Raw genomic sequence first — 16,166 nt, forward strand, 5'->3', positions numbered from 1 at the left:
AGGGAACCCTCCTACACTGTTGGAAGAGTTACAACCACTATGTGGAGAACAGTACAAAGGTTCCTTAAAAGAAAAAAAAGCGTCTGCCTACAATGTGGGAGACCTGGATTCAATCCCTGGGTGCGGAAGATCCCCTGGAGAAGGAAATGGCAACCCACTCCAGTACTCTAGCATGGAAAATCCCGTGGACGGAGGAGCTTGGTACTGTACAGTCCATGGGGTCACAAAGAGTGGGACACGACTGAGCGACTTCACTTCACTTCTTCACTTCAAAAATAATAAATAAATAAAAATAAAACTACCATATGATCCAGCATTCCCCCTCCAGGGGCATATATCCAGAGAAAACCACAATTTGAAAAGACATATGCACTCCAATCTACACTGCAGCACTATGTACAACAGCCAAAACAGGAAGTAATCTAAATGTCCATCAGCTGGGGGAATGGATAAAGAAAGTGTGGCACATAAATAAAAGGGAATATTACTCAGCCATTAAAAATGAAATAATGCAACATGAATAGACCTAGAGATCATCTAACTGCCTGAAGTAAGTCAGAGAGAAAGATAAATATCATGTGTTATCACTTATATGTGGAATCTTAAAAAATGATACAAATGAACTTATTTACAAAACAGAAACAGAGTCACAGACTTTGAAAACAAATGTATGCTTCAGTTCAGTTCAGTTGCTCAGTCGTGTCCGACTCTTTGCAACCCCATGAATCGCAGCACGCCAGGCCTCCCTGTCCATCACCAACTCCCGGAGTTCACTCAAACTCACGTCCATTGAGTCGGTGATGCTATCCAGCCATCTCATCCTCTGTCGTCCCCTTCTCCTCTTGCCCCCAAGGGGAAAGGTTGAGAGGAGGGATAAATTAGGGGTTAACATACACACACTGCTGCTGCTGCTGCTGCTGATGCTGCTAAGTCACTTCAGTCTTGTCTGATTCGGTGCGACCCCACAGACGGCAGCCACCAGGCTCCCCCGTCCCTGGGATTCTCCAGGCAAGAACACTGGAGTTGGTTGCCATTTCCTTCTCCAATGCATGAAAGTGAAAAGTGAAAGTGAAGTCGCTCAGTCGTGTCCGACTCTTAGCGACCCCATGGACTGCAGCCTACCAGGCTCCTCCGTCCATGGGATTTTCCAGGCAAGAGTACTGGAGTGGGGTACCACTACTAGATATAAAATAGATAAACAACAAGGTCCTACTGTATAGCCCAGGGAACCCTACTAAATAATCTGTAATAACCTATATAAGAGAAGACTCTGAAAAGAATGGATGTGTGTATCACGTATAAATGAATCATTTTGCTGTGCACCGGAAACTAACACAACATTATAAATCAACTATACTCCAATATAAAATAAAAATTAATTTTTTAAAAAATCAGAAAAACAAAACATAGGGAGATACTCAAAGGTCAAGGGAGGTACATTGGGAGAAGCATAGACTTCTTTCTCTGGAGAAGTAGGAAACCAAAAAGAGACCCAGTACACTCATAGCTCCTGGGCTATTTTATAGGAAAACCAGGCGGTTGGACACTCATTTTTGGAAAAAAAAAAAGTTTGGTGCAATGTCATTAGTGTCCTGAGGGGCTGTTGGGTGGGTGCCTGGCTTCAGAACAACATATTATCCAATTAAAATTTATTTAAAATTCGCTAAAGTATTTTATCAGGAATGTTTATCTCTTCCCAGGAAAAAATAATTTTAAAAATAATTTTCCAGAATTCCCTGGCCATTCAGTGGTTAAGACTTGGCACTTTCACCATCGACAGGTCAAAGATCCCACAAGCCATTCAGTTCAGTTCAGTTCAGTTCAGTCCCTCAGTCGTGTCTGACTGTTTGCGACACCATGAATCGCAGCACGCCAGGCCTCCCTGTCCATCACCAACTCCCAGAGTTCACTCAAACTCAGGTCCATCAAGTCGATGATGCCATCCAGCCATCTCATCCTCTGTCGTCCCCTTCTCCTCCTGCCCCCAATCCCTCCCAGCATCAGAGTCTTTTCCAGTGAGTCAACTCTTCGCATGAGGTGGCCAAAGTACTGGAGTTTCAGCTTTAGCATCATTCCTTCCAAAGAATACCCAGGACTAATCTCCTTTAGAATGGACTGGTTGGATCTCCTTGCAGTCCAAGGGACTCTCAAGAGTCTTCTCCAACACCACAGTTCAAAAGCATCAATTCTTCAGTGCTCAGCCTTCTTCACAGTCCAACTCTCACATCCATACATGACCACAGGAAAAACCATAGCCTTGACTAGACGGACCTTTGTTGGCAAAGCAATGTCTCTGCTTTTGAGTTGGTTATAACTTTCCTTCCAAGGAGTAAGCATCTTTTAATTCCATGGCTGCAATCACCATCTGTAGTGATTTTGGAGCCCCCCAAAGTAAAGTCTGACACTGTTTCCACTGTTTCCCCATCTATTTCCCATGAAGTGGTGGGACCAGATGCCATGATCTTTGTTTTCTGAATGTTGAGCTTTAAGCCAACTTTTCACTCTCCTCTTTCACTTTCACAAGAGGCTTTTTAGTTCCTCTTCACTTTCTGCCATAAGGGTGGTGTCATCTGCATATCTGAGGTTATTGATATTTCTCCTGGAAATCTTGATTCCAGCTTGTGCTTCTTCCAGCCCAGCGTTTCTCATGATGTACTCTGCATAGAAGTTAAATAAGCAGGGTGACAATATACAACCTTGACATACTCCTTTTCCTATTTGGACCCAGTCTGTTGTTCCATGTCCAGTTCTAACTGTTGCTTCCTGACCTGCATACAGGTTTCTCAAGAGGCAGGTCAGGTGGTCTGGTATTCCCATCTCTTTCAGAATTTTCCACAGTTTATTGTGATCCACACAGTCAAAGGCTTTGACATAGTCAATAAAGCAGAAATAGATGTTTTTCTGGAACTCTTTTGGTTTTTCGATGATCCAGCGGATGTTGGCAATTTGATCTCTGGTTCCTCTGCCTTTTCTAAAACCAGCTTGAACATCTGGAAGTTCACGGTTCACATATTGCTGTGCAGCTAAATAAATAAATAAATGCTTGCTAAGTTTCTTCAGTCATGTCTGACTCTTTGCCACCCTATGGACTGGCTCCTCTGTCCATGGGATTCTCCAGGCAAGAATATTGGAGTGGGTTACCATTTCCTTCTCCAGGGGATCTTTCCTACCCAGGGATCAAATCCTCATCTCTTAGTCTCCTGCATTGGTAGGCAGGTTCTTTACCGTTAGTACCACCTGGAAGCCCCAAATAAACAAATAACTTTCCATGATGCCTTGCAAAATCGGGTTTGGAATCATTTGGCTTCTTTTGGAATGTGAACTTCTAAAAATGGCTTTTGTTCATTTACACCAAGGACCTAGAGTTGAAATACATTTAGTCATGGGCAGTCTGAAAGTTTGCTCTTTGGAATCATATCAATAGCGAGAATAGCGCACCCCGCCCTCACCTTGGTCACAGATTCAGAGGTCAACTGTACCACATCATTTTATATGAGATACATTAGCATTCCCCATTCTGGTAGCCAAGAGGGGTCCTGGAACTAAGCACTCCCACCCCATCCTGCGGATACTGAACTCATATTCATGCCCAGTAGTTTCAGTCCCGTCCTACTCTTCATGAGCCCATGGACTGTAACCCACCAGGTTCCTCTATCAATGGGATTCTCCAGGCAAGAATACTGGAGTCGGCTGCCATGCCCTCCTCCACCAGAACTTCCCGACCCAGGGATCGAACCAGCATCTTCTCTGTCTCCAGGATTGCAGGTGGGTTCTTTACTGCTGAGCCACTGGGGAAGCCTGTGGATACTGAGGGATGACTGTAATTCTCCCTATGTTTGGGGAGACAACCAGTGCTCCATCTTTGGTCCTCTCCCCTTAGCCAACTTTGCCAGACTCCTAGTGTGTTTATGATGGACTTTATGAGGGGAGAGACTCAGAGACAAGGAAGATGCAGAGACTCAGTCATACTGAGAGAGAGAGAGAGATCTGGAGAGTTTCAGAGATACATGGAGAGGCATAGGGTTGAAATGGGGTGTGGGTCAAAAGGAATATGGTCACAAAGATATACCTGGAGGGACTTTACTGGCTGTCCAGGGGTTAAGACTCTGTGCTTCCACTGCAGGGGGCACAGGTTTGATCCCTGGTCAGCCTCAGTTGGTAAAGAATCCACCTGCAATGCAGGAGACGCCAGTTCGATTCCTGGGTTGGGAAGATCCCCTGGAGAAGGAAAAGGCTACCCACTCCAGTATTCTGGCCTGGAGAATTCCATGGACTGTATAGTCCATGAGGTTGCAAAGAGTCAGACACGACTGAGTGACTTTCATTTTCACTTTCTCTCAGGGAATAAGATCATGAATGGAACATGGCACAGCCAAAGCAAAACAAAAAAAGATATACTTGGAGATTCTAGAAGATTGTGGAGATGGGAAGAGATGTGGGAAGCAGGGAACATTAGAGCAGGGAGAAATGTACGGGAAGGAGAGCCTGTCAGAACAGGGAAACACCCAGAGAATGGAGAAACAGGCAGAAAGACAGGCTCAGACTCAAGGAGAGAACCTGCTTCAGTTATCCTCACATTGAGGTGTCCTGAATGTTTGGCTCAAGCTGGGTGAAGCTGGAGATGCAGAGGTGAGTCCTCAGTCTGGCTGGTGGGGAAAGAGGAGCAGACATCAGGCCTAAAACAAGGAGGAGAGGTACAGGGATGGCCAGGAGCTCAGGGGAGACAGAGGCCAGGAAACCAGGGACCCTCAGGCACTTTACTGTGAGGATCCCCCAAATAAAACCTCCTCAGCCCTGGGGCCCATTCCTAACTGTTCTGGCAGGATCTCTAGACAGTAACCTGTCCCTTGAAGGCATGCACGCCCTCTGGGGGTTTTGTAGCATTAGCTGTGAGGCATCCTAAGAGTTAGAAACTACCATCACTCTTCCCAACTGTGTGAGCTCAGGCTCAAAACTTAACCTCTTCTGGGCCTCTGTTTTCTCATCTGTAAATTGTGGCTGAAAATAGTTCCTCCCTCACTGTGAAGATCTAAGAAAAGATAACAAGCATCCCAATGTTCACAGCAGCATTATTTACAATTGCCAAGATATGGAAGCCACCTAAGTGTGCAGCCACAGAGGAATGGCTAAGGAAGATGTGGTGTATATATACAATGGAATACTACTCAGCCATAAAAAAAATTTTTTTGCTGTTTGCAGCAACATGGATTGACTTGAAGGGCATTCTGCCAAGTGAAATAAATCAGACAGGGAAAGGCAAATACTGCATGCTGCTGCTGCTGCTGCTAAGTCGTTTCAGTCGTGTCCGACTCTGTGCGACCCCATAGATGGCAGCCTACCAGGCTCTCCCGTCCCTGGGATTCTCCAGGCAAGAACACTGGAGTTGGTTGCCATTTCCTTCTCCAATGCATGAAAGTGAAAAGTGAAAGTGAAGTCGCTCAGTCATGTCTGACTCTTAGGGACCCCATGGACTGCTGCCTACCAGGCTCCTGTGTCCATGGGATTTTCCAGGCAAGAGTACTGGAGTGGGGTGCCATTGCCTTCTCCCAAATACTGCTATCACTTATATGTGGAATCAAAAAAATACAACAAGCTGCTGAATGTAACAGAAAAAAAAAAAAGAAGAAGCAGACTCACAGATAAGTACAAACTAGTGGTTACCACTGGGGAGCAAGAAGAGGGGAGGGGCATTACATGGGTAGAGGATTAAGAAGTATAAACTATTAGGTGCAAAATACGCTACAAGGATATACAATGCAAATGGAGAATATAGCCAATATTTCATAATAACTATAAATGGAATATAACCTTTATATTCAATAAACTGAATCACTATACACTTGTGATTTATATACTCTTGTCAGCAACTATATTTCAATTTAGAAAAAAAGCAAATGAGTGCACGCTTGCAAAAAGGTTGGCAGATCATCTGGCACAGAACAATTTCTAGGTGTTTTGCTCCCAGGGAGGTGGCTCTCCTTATTTCATCATCCTTGACTCCTTCCTCCTTTTACTACTTCCTCTCCATTCATTACTAAGCCATGTTGAATTAACCTCTCCAATCAGATCACTTTTGCATCATCATGCCCTCTGCCCCAGTCACAGAGGCAGCAAAGCAAGAACGTAAATGACACGGATTCCAGGGCTAGGCTGCAAGGGTTCAAATCCTGGCCCTGCTTCTTTCTGCTTGAATAAGTCTTCGTGCCTCTTTTTTTCTTTCGGCTGTTCTGGGTCTTAGTTGCAGTATACAGTATCTTCAGTTGTGGCATGAGACTCCTAGTTGCAGCATGTGGGATCTAGTTCCCTGACCAGGGTTTGATCCTGAGCCTCCCGCATTGGGAGCATGGTGTTTAAGCCACGGGATCACCAGGGAAGGCCCAGTGCCTCATTTTTGAAAAAGAATTCCTTTTTATTTTTGGCTGTGCTGTATCTTCCTTGGGGCGCATGTCCTCGTCCCTATGCGCGGGCTTTCTGTAGTAGCAGCCAGTGGAAGCTACTCTCCAGTTGCCAGTGCGCAGGCTCTAGCGGCCGGCTTACTAGCTGCGGCACATGGCCTTAGCTGTCTCACCGCAACGAAGAAAGATGTGAGCTCTTCCTGGACCAGGAATGGAAACCATGTCCTCTGGATTGGCAGGCAGATTTTTAACCACTAGACTACTAGACCGGGGAAGTCCCACTGTGCATCATTTTTATCATAGTAGCGCCTCCTCTCGAGAAAACTGCTGTCAGAATTAAATGAATGAACATCTATAAAGCACTCAGGACAATTTCTGATATAAAAGATCAGATGCTGTAATGATAATATAATTATTACAAAATTATATTATTTTTAAGAGTTAATATAATTAATATATAACAGCCGCCTCACTGAATTGTCTTCCACTCTGCCTCCCGATGATCCATTTTCCATGCAGTAACCTTTTAAACCTATTAAATGAACCTTTTAAAATGTTAAAGAAGAGACTGAAGACTCACAGCAAACAAATCCAACGTGTGGATCTTGTTTAACTACTGATTCAAACAAACCAAGCATAATAAAAATATTTTTATGGAATAGGAGGCCTGGTATATAACTTCAAAAATCACCTGGGAGGAGTGGGTGGGGAAATGAGCCCAAATAATCCTTCCTTATAACTCCCTTGACTGCCAGGGTTTGCCAGATCTTGTGGATTATCAAACTGAAGACCCACCCATGAGGGGGTAGTTCACGATCATTCCTGTGCGGGGCGGGAAGGTGCACCGTCACGTAATGGTGCCAAGCAAGCCACCCTGGGCCTAGCTTCAGGAGCTCCAGCCAGGAACGCGGGGGCCCGGGAAACGTGGACACTGCCGCCCTCCCTGCCCCAGGGCCTTAGCATTGGGGTGCGAGGGGCTGAGAATCCTGAATCACCCAACGGCGAAAAGTGTCGGGCGCTGTGCAAATAACGTGACTTGCACTGGGCATCGGCTCCCTCTGAGCCCGGAGTCCCGCTTCCGCCCTCTCTCGAGGAAATGGCTACCCTTTCCTTGCCAATGCCTTTAAGGGGAGAATAGGAAGCAGGTTCTTGAAACTGATTCGTGAGACGGAACTCAAGCTCCCAGCGGAATTCTCGAAAAGAAGGGGAACATAAAAAGAGAAGGCTGTCTCAGTGATCTCCGAGTTAGGTTAACTCCTGCACGTGCTTGACCCCAGTCAGCCACCGTAGGCCCCGCAAGCCGCAGAACACTTTCCTCCGGTCCTTCGGCCTGTTAGCTGTGCGCCTGCTCGCCAACTCACTGGCCTGGCGCACCCACCCTCTCCTTCCTCTCCATCTCCTCCGCAGCAGCCCCCGCGAGCCGCGACTGCGCATGCGAACTGACGCCCCCAACGTCTCGGCGTGGGAGGAGGGGATGGAAATGAGGCTGGGCCCAGCAGCTCGCGCGCGCTCCCTCCTTTTCCCTCCCGTCGTTGGGCGCGCGCCGGGTGGTGCAGCTCCCCAGCATCCGAAGGCAGCTCTGCAGTGGCCACGGCCGCCGAGGGAGGGGCCCGGAGCCCCGCCCCCAGGGAGGGGCCGTCCGCAGGTGAGGGGGCAGGGGTTCGGACCCAGACACCTGGGTCTCGGGAAGTGGAGTTGGGCCTGCACGCCACAGTTCCCGGAGAAGGACCCACTGGGGTCCTGATGCATAGGTTCCGGAGGGGCTGCATTGCCGCCTGAGCCTTGGGAGGGTACATTGATGCCCGAATGCCATGATCCCAAGGGGTGCGTGAAGGCTCGGACGCTTGCGACCTCGAGGGAGAAGTCCATTATGGGTCTCTGGATCGCAACACACGAGCCACGCTCTTTCTGTGTCTTTCTCCAGGTCTCCCCTCTCCTCTCCACGTCTCCAGCTCCACTCCGGGGTTGAAAGGCAGTGCACGCGGCGTCAATGGACTGAGACTGAGCCAAGAGCCGGGTAAAGCTACCTATTGGGTGTGTATTCCCGCACACAGAGCTCGTAGGCCCCTCCCCTGGGACAGAGTTGCTGAGCAACCGACTTCGGGCCTTAATTGTATAGCTCCACCCATCCGCGGCCGGTCCCGCCCACCCTGGGCTTAAGCCCCGCCTGCTCCGCGCCCGGGGCGTCTGGGAGTTAAAGTAGTAGAAGCCCCACCCACTCCGCCGGAAGGCTCAATCGCGGGGTCTAGGTTCCAGACTGCTTCTGGGTCGGGTTTGCGTAACCCCGCCCACTGCGCCCTTAGGCTCCACCCACCCTCGCCTTCTAGGACCCGACGTGATAGCCCCTGCTCCTGAACAAACTAACCCCTGAATATGGGCTCTCAGTCCTATCCCCAACAGCCTGATAACCCCCGGCGTCGCCCCCTCTCCCGGCTAGGTCCTCCCTCTAGGTTTCTGGGTCAGCAGGATGCTGGAGCGAGAGACGGAGTCTGCGGCCGGGGGCGCCGAGCCTAGTCCCACTGACAAGGAGCCTGTGATCAAAAGAGAAGGTGAGGGCGTCTCCACCCGGGGTTGGGGGCGTTCTCCAGGAATTGGGGCCAAGAGAGTCACGTATTGTGGGAACCTTAGGATGACAGTTTGAAGGCCCAGGGTGATAACCATTTCGGATCCCCAAAACGCAATGTTCTGGGGAATCCTCCAGGTTGTCTTTGGGGGACCTCAGTGATCCTCTGTAGGGATTTCAGGGTTATCACTTGGGAGGATACTGGAAACGAACACTTTAGTGGCTTTGGGAAAGCTTAGGTCTGAGGTTCCAGAGACGTAACTCTTTGGAGCCTGCCTTAGGAGAATGGATGGCAGTGGGTGAGGAACAGGATCAAGCCATTTGGGGAACCTCAATATGACCCTGTTGGTGTCCAGGTACCCTAGAATGTCAAGGTCTAGGGGGAGTCTGGTCTAGATTCAGGGCATTGGCTGCTTTCTGGAGCCCACCAACCCGCCTGTTCCCTAGCTCCCGACCAGGGCCCGCCGCAGAAGCCCAGCCAGTCTGTTCCAGAGCCCGCTGCCTCCACGGGGGCGCCTTCCCGACCCCGTCGGCGACCCCCGCCCCAGCGCCCGCACCGCTGCCCTGACTGTGACAAGGCGTTCTCGTACCCGTCCAAGCTGGCCACCCACCGGTTGGCACACGGCGGCGCCCGCCCCCACCCATGCCCCGACTGCCCCAAAGCCTTCTCCTACCCCTCCAAGCTGGCTGCCCACCGCCTCACGCACAGCGGCGCCCGCCCGCACCCGTGCCCGCACTGCCCAAAGGCCTTTGGCCACCGCTCCAAGCTGGCAGCCCACCTCTGGACCCACGCGCCCACCCGCCCCTACCCATGCCCCGACTGCCCCAAGTCCTTCTGCTACCCCTCCAAGCTGGCAGCCCACCGCCACACGCACCATGCCACCGACGCCCGCCCCTATCCTTGCCCACACTGCCCCAAGGCTTTTTCATTCCCCTCCAAACTGGCGGCCCATCGCCTGTGCCACGACCCCCCGACCGCGCCGGGCAGCCAGGCCACGGCGCGGCACCGCTGCTCCAGCTGCAGTCAGGCGTTTGGCCAGAGACGCCTCCTACTCGTTCACCAGCGCAGCCACCAGCCGGAGAGCCCCGGGGAGCGGGAGTGAACGCTCCTCTTGGCTCACTGGCTCCTTCTGCTGCCAGCCCCCGTCAATAAAGAGGTGGCATCTCTAAGCCAGGCTGTATGGACTTGCCTCTTCCAGGTAGACGAAAGGGAAGTTGACCCCGCATTGGGCTCAAACTTAGAGGCGGAGGAATCCTTTGTTTGGGGGAAAGTAAAGTGTCATCCATAAGAGTTTGCACTGAGTCCCAACCATGGACCTGGAGGTGTGGTTAGAAAGGTCTTGGCTCTGGTTTCCCCCCCCACCTATTCATATGGCAAAGGTTAAACTGCTAGCATTGTGTGCTGCTGAGGAGTGTGGAGACAAGCTCTCCTTGTGAGTTTAAATTAGTGCCTCCACTTTGGCCATTGACTGTGTGTGCGTGTTAGTCAGTCGTGTCCGACTCTTCGACCCCATAGATCCCTGTAGCCCACCAAGCTCCTCTGTCTATGGAATTCTCCAGGCAAGAATACTGGAGTGGGTAGCCATTCCTTTCTCTAGGGGATCTTCTTGACCCAGAGATTGAACCTGGTCTCCTGCACTGTGGGCAGATTCTTTACCGTCTGAGCCACCAGGGAACCCCCGACTATAGGTGTAAAGAAGTTTGAATGTGTCTATGTTCATGTCAGCTATTCCACGTCTAAGAATTTATCCTAGCACTTGGGGAAAAAAAAAAGGATATAAGATTAAGGACGTTCACTGCAGTACAATGGTAGTGCCAAAGAGGAGAAATAACCTGAGTGCCCATTGATAGGGGACCAGCTAAGGAATTACAGTGCAGCCACAGAATGGAACATGTAGCTGCAGGGGGGAAAGTCAGCTCTACATGTACTGACATGTAGAATTCCCAAGGCATACTACATCACAAAAGCAAGCACAAAGGGTGTACTACCAGAAGTATAAAAATTTTTTTAAAGCCCAAGCTTTGGAGCCATCTTTGACCCACTACTTAAAAGCCTCAGGGCCTCAGACAAGTTTTGTGATTTCTCTGGACTTAGATGCTTTATCTATAAAATGGGAATTTTTTTTTAAATTTTGGCCACACTGCACAACTTTCGCAATCTTAGATACCCAACCAGGGACTGAACCCAGGCTGCTGGAGTGAAAGCGCCGAGTCCTAACCACTGGACTGCCAGGGAATTTCCAAATGGGAGTATTATAAGGCCTTTACAAGCATCTTTTTGGGCAAAGATGGTTCCCCTTTTGGAGCCCGTTTCTCCTGCTATAAAACAAGGATGACTGAGCTAACAAGGATGACTGAGCTAACAGTGGACTGCTCTTCATTCTACAGACATGTATTAGGCAGGTACTGTGAGCTGGGCCCTGCACAGGGTGTTAGGAACAGGACAGTGGACAAGACAGACCTGGTCTAGTGAGGGGGTGGACACCAGCCAGAGTTGCAAAAACAAGAGAAAGAAGCCAAGGAACTTCTCTGGTGGCCCAGTGGCTAAGACTCCATGTGTCCAATGCAGAGTCCCCAGGTTTGATCCTTGGTCAGAGAACTAGATCCCACCAGCTGCAATGAAGATCAAAGAGCCCATGTGCTGCAACTAAGACCTTGTTGTCCTTCAGTGGCTAAGTCGCATCCTACTCTTTGTGACCCCGTGGACTGCAGCACGCTAGGCTTCCCTGTCCTCCACTATCTCCTGGTGTAGCCAAATAAATATTGTCTAAAAACAGTACTGTACAACATATAGGTTAAAAAAAAAAGTAAAGAAGCCAAGCCCACTTTGAACAAGTAGGCGAGCCTCACCTCCCCCCGATTCGAACAATTATTACACAGCTGTCATAATGAGGCCGGTGATGTTGGCTTGGGAACAGGCTGGAGGGACGGCACTGCGAGCTCAGAAACAGACCTGTGCTTACAAGGTCCTGTCAGGAGATGCTCCCCACCTGTATACTCAGAGGCTGGCAAATTTTTTCTGTAAAGGGCCGGGCAGCAGATCTTATTAGGTTTTGCAGGCCATACAGGGTCTGCCATCACTGCCCAGCTCTGCTGCTGTGCTGCAAAAGCAGACAGCCACATTAGGATATAAGGATGAGCGTGGCCGTGTTCCGATAAAATGTTATTTACAAACAGCCAGTGGGCGGATTCAGCCCATGGACTGTAGTTTGCCAATCCCAACCACAGACGAGCCGGGGCAGAATAGCTAATCTGCAAATGAGCTGAGAGATAAGAGAAGAAAATTAAATGAGACCCGGCAGAATAATGGTCCCCCAAAGACGTCCACGTCCTAATCCCTGGAACCTGAGTTTGTGTTGGCTTCCACACAGCAGAGGGGACTTTGCATACATGACAAAGGATCTCATCTTGAGATGGGAGATTATCCTGATTATTCCAGTGGGCTCAATGTAATCACAAGGGTCCTTACATGGGAAAGACGGAGGCACAGGAGCCAGAGATGTGACAATGGAAGCAAAGACTGGAGTGATGGGGGGCCACGAGTCAAGGAATGCAGGCAGCTTCTCAAGGCTAGAAAAGGCGAGGAAATGGATTCTCCCCTAGAACTTCCAGAAGAAACACAACAAAATAAAATTTTAAGTACATACATAAAATTAAAAAAATTTTAAAAGACAGAAGGAACACAGCCCAGACATCACCAAGTTTTTACCCCAACTTAGACTGATTTTGGTTTACTGACCTCCAGAACTGTAAGAAAATAAAGTTGTATTGTTTAAATCCTGTGATCTTGGTAATTTGTTACAGCAGTGTAGAAATGAATACAGCTCTCCACCTTACAGCATACACAAAAATTAAGTTCCTAGTGATTTAAGATCTAAGTTTGAGACACAAGACTCTGGAGCATTTAGATGGGAATAAAAGAATATCTTAGTAACCTCAGAGACAGAGAAACTGACACAAAAAGTATAAATTGTAGAGGAAAAGACTGGTGATTCTGATCATAAGCAAACCAAGTTACAACTATGATAAAGATACATAAAGGTTGTTTTTTTTTTGTTTTGTTTTTTGTTTTTTTTTGCCCCATCATATGGCATGTGGGATTTTAGTTCCCTGTCCAGGGATCAAATCCATGCCCCCTGCTTTGGGGATGCAGTCCTAACTGCTGGACCAGGAGGGAAGGTCCAAAGATACAGTATTATAAGTGTATGCATGCTAAGTCGCTTCAGTTGTGTCTGACTCTTTGCAACCCTATGGACTGTTCCCTGCCTGGCTCCACTGTTTGTAGGATTCTCCAGGCAAGAATACTGGAGTGGGTTGCCATGCCCTCCTCCAGGGGATCTTCCCAGGGATCAAACCTGCGTCTCTATGTCTCCTGCACTGCAAGCAGATTCTTTAGCAGCTGAGCTACCAGGGAAGCTCATTATGAGTGTATACCTGGCATATGCTGTCAGATACAGAGTTAGGAAAGGTCTTCTTGAGGAGCTATTATTTGAGCTCGGATCTGAAAGGTGGGGAGGATGGAATGTGAGGTGGTTTGTGGAATCTCCAGCATCAGGCTCCAGACAAATGAAAACGAGGCCACAGGATGGCGGGCTCCCCTCCCTGGGGGAGGGACAGCCAAGGGGCAGGATCTCTCCTCGGAAGTTGGCAGTATGGCCTGTGCCCATGTTTACCATGGAGCCTGTCTTGGCAGGTCTTCTGGGAAGCAACCACACCGCTATCCGAATCTCAAGGACACAAACTCATTTGGGATGTGTCCATCTGGTCCAACCTTAGCTTGTCTAGACCAGAGAGCTGACTCCTGGAGAGATGGGATTTGGTCATACCCAAACAAGAGGACAGGGCTTCCCAGGTGGCGCTTTTGGTGAAGAACCCAGCCTGCCAATTCAGGAGACACACGATAAACGGGTTTGACCCCTGGATTGGGAAGGTCTCCTGGAGGAGGGCATGGCAACCCACTCCAGTATTCTTGCCTGCAAATTCCTATAGACAGAGGAGCCTGGCAGGCTACAGTCCATGGGATCAGAGAGTTGGACAGGACTCTGCACACACATGCATCATGCCCCTGGTGCTGGAGATTCCACAAACCACCTTGCATTCCACCCTCCCCACCTCTCAGATCTGAGCTCAAACAATAGCTCCTCAAGGCCTAACTCTCAGACAGGACTGCGCACGCATACAAACAAGGGGGCAGTGTTGAGTCGGTGGGTTCCATTTTCCTGACATCCCAATGCCCTGCTGCTCCTTGCATGTGTTCCTGCCTTGCTTTTCCTCTGCCTGGAATGGTTCCCCCAGACCCTCCCTTGCTTCTTCTGAGTCCCTGCCGATGGGTGAGTGCTCTGAGATGCCTTCCCCATGACCCTGGCACTCTCATCGCTGGATAACCCCACCCAGCTTTTTCTGCTCACACGGGGTTTATTGCCATGCTGCAAGACACTCGCCATCTCTGACCCCAAGCAGAATGTCAGCCCCATGAGAGCAGGGACTCATGTCTCATTTGGCACACCAGAGCCCCAGTGTATGGGTGTGCTTGGCACAGTAATGACCCCCCAAAGACACCCACAGCCTAACCCCTGGAACCTGTGGATATGTTACATGGCAAAGGTGAATTAAAGAGAGCATAAGGGGGCTTCCCTGATGGCTCAGTGGTAAAGAATCCACCTGCCAATGCAGGAAACACATGTTTGACCCCTGACCTGGGAAGATCCCACAGGCCTCAGAGCAACTAAGCCTGGGCACCACAACTATTGAGCCCATGTGCCCCAACTGTTGAAGCTCGCCCACCCTAGAGCCTGTGCTGAGCAATGAGAGAAGCCACCGCAATGAGAAGCCCGGGCAACTCAACTGGAGTAGTCCCCACTTGGTGCAACAAGAGAAAAGCCCACACAGCAACGAAGACCTAGCACAGTCAGAAATAAACAAAAGATTTTAAAGACAGCATAAGGAAGGAAGGTTGCTAACAGGCTGACTTTAAAACCGGGAGATTATCCCAGGTTATCCAGGTGGGCTCAGCATAATCCCAAGAAGTCAGTGTCAGAGTGATGCAGCGTGAGAACAACTCCACCGACCATTGCTGGCTTTGAAGATGGAAGGGGCATGAGTCATGGGCTGGAAGTTGGGAAAGATAAGGACATATTCTCTCCCAGAGGCCCAGGAGGAGCAGAGCCCTGCTTGTGCCTTGATGGTTAGCCTGGCGAGACCCATTTTGGACCCCAAATCTAGGTTATAACCTTTAAGACACTAAGTTTGTGGTCATTTGCTCCCCAGCTCTGATCCTGCCCTTTGCCCTCCCTAGGATGAAGTTCGAGCTTCTAGGCTCCCATCCACTGCACTGCAGGGCTGCCCTGTCCTTCTGCTTTCTACAGTGAGGGAAGGCTCTCCATCGGCACTGTCCAGAGCAGCAGCCAGTGGGCACTGGAAGTACGGCCAGTGTGGCTGAGGAAGTGAATTGTTCATTTCACTGTTGCCAAGTTTTTGTTTTTTGCCACACCGAATGGCATGCAGGATCTTAGTTCCCTGACCAGGGACTGAACCCATCTTCCCTGCAATGGAATTGCATAGTCCTAACCACTGGACCACCAGGAAGTCCTAAAGGTGGTTGTGTTTATTTTGTTTTGTACTTTTTTGGCTGTGCTACATGGCATGCTGGATCTCTCCCAACCAGGGATTGAACCCATGTCCCTGCATTGGGAGCACGGAGTCTTAACCACTGGACCACCAGATAAGTCCCCCATCCCACCCCCACCTTCTACCCTGATTCTCTAACACCCAGGTCAGTTCCCACCTTAAATATGGTGGAGCCTTAAAGGGGGTCTGGGATTTGTGGAGGGTGATTTAAATGCCCCTTCCCTAGCTCTCCCTCCCAAATGTGGTGACGTCAAACCAGGCTGGAGATGGTTTCACAGCTACTTCTGAGAGCCCTGGAGAAAGGGAAATGTCCTTGGCCCAGGGGAACTGAGACTTCGAGGGAGGCCACCCCCTGAGCATCCCAGGACCCCTAGAGGGACAACCGAGATACGGGGATGGGCTCTGGGGATCCAAACCAGCTGAGGGGTGGTGCTGAGTGTCAGATTCCCAATCCCCTGCCACCTGCTGCCAAAGCGGGGAGGCACCAGGGAGAGTAACAAGAAGCTCCTCCCCAACCAGGCCCCGGACAGAGAGCTCTTCCGCAGACTCGAGGACAAGAGTCATCACGTGGCCCACAGACC

At 49.8% G+C, this 16,166-nt stretch overlaps 1 protein-coding gene across 4 annotated transcripts; it reads left to right on the top strand.

Moving 5' to 3' along the window:
- The first annotated feature begins 7,731 nt into the window (after positions 1–7,731).
- ZNF575 (zinc finger protein 575) lies at positions 7,732–10,128 on the top strand. 4 transcript variants are annotated; one of them, XM_006052409.4, is made up of 4 exons: positions 7,732–8,040; positions 8,320–8,429; positions 8,833–8,944; positions 9,406–10,128. In XM_006052409.4, the coding sequence occupies exons 3-4, from the start codon at positions 8,863–8,865 to the stop codon at positions 10,059–10,061; spliced, it is 738 nt and encodes a 245-aa protein (XP_006052471.1). In that variant the 5' UTR covers positions 7,732–8,040; positions 8,320–8,429; positions 8,833–8,862; the 3' UTR covers positions 10,062–10,128. The 4 variants fall into 4 exon arrangements, with proteins under 4 accessions (XP_006052471.1, XP_006052472.1, XP_006052470.1 ...); XM_006052410.4 differs by having other exon boundaries at positions 8,320–8,412; XM_006052408.3 differs by lacking the exon at positions 7,732–8,040 and adding an exon at positions 8,058–8,219.
- Positions 10,129–16,166: the final 6,038 nt, after the last annotated feature.

The sequence above is a fragment of the Bubalus bubalis genome, chromosome 18 (assembly GCF_019923935.1).
Source record: "Bubalus bubalis isolate 160015118507 breed Murrah chromosome 18, NDDB_SH_1, whole genome shotgun sequence".
Taxonomy (NCBI): domain Eukaryota; kingdom Metazoa; phylum Chordata; class Mammalia; order Artiodactyla; family Bovidae; genus Bubalus; species Bubalus bubalis.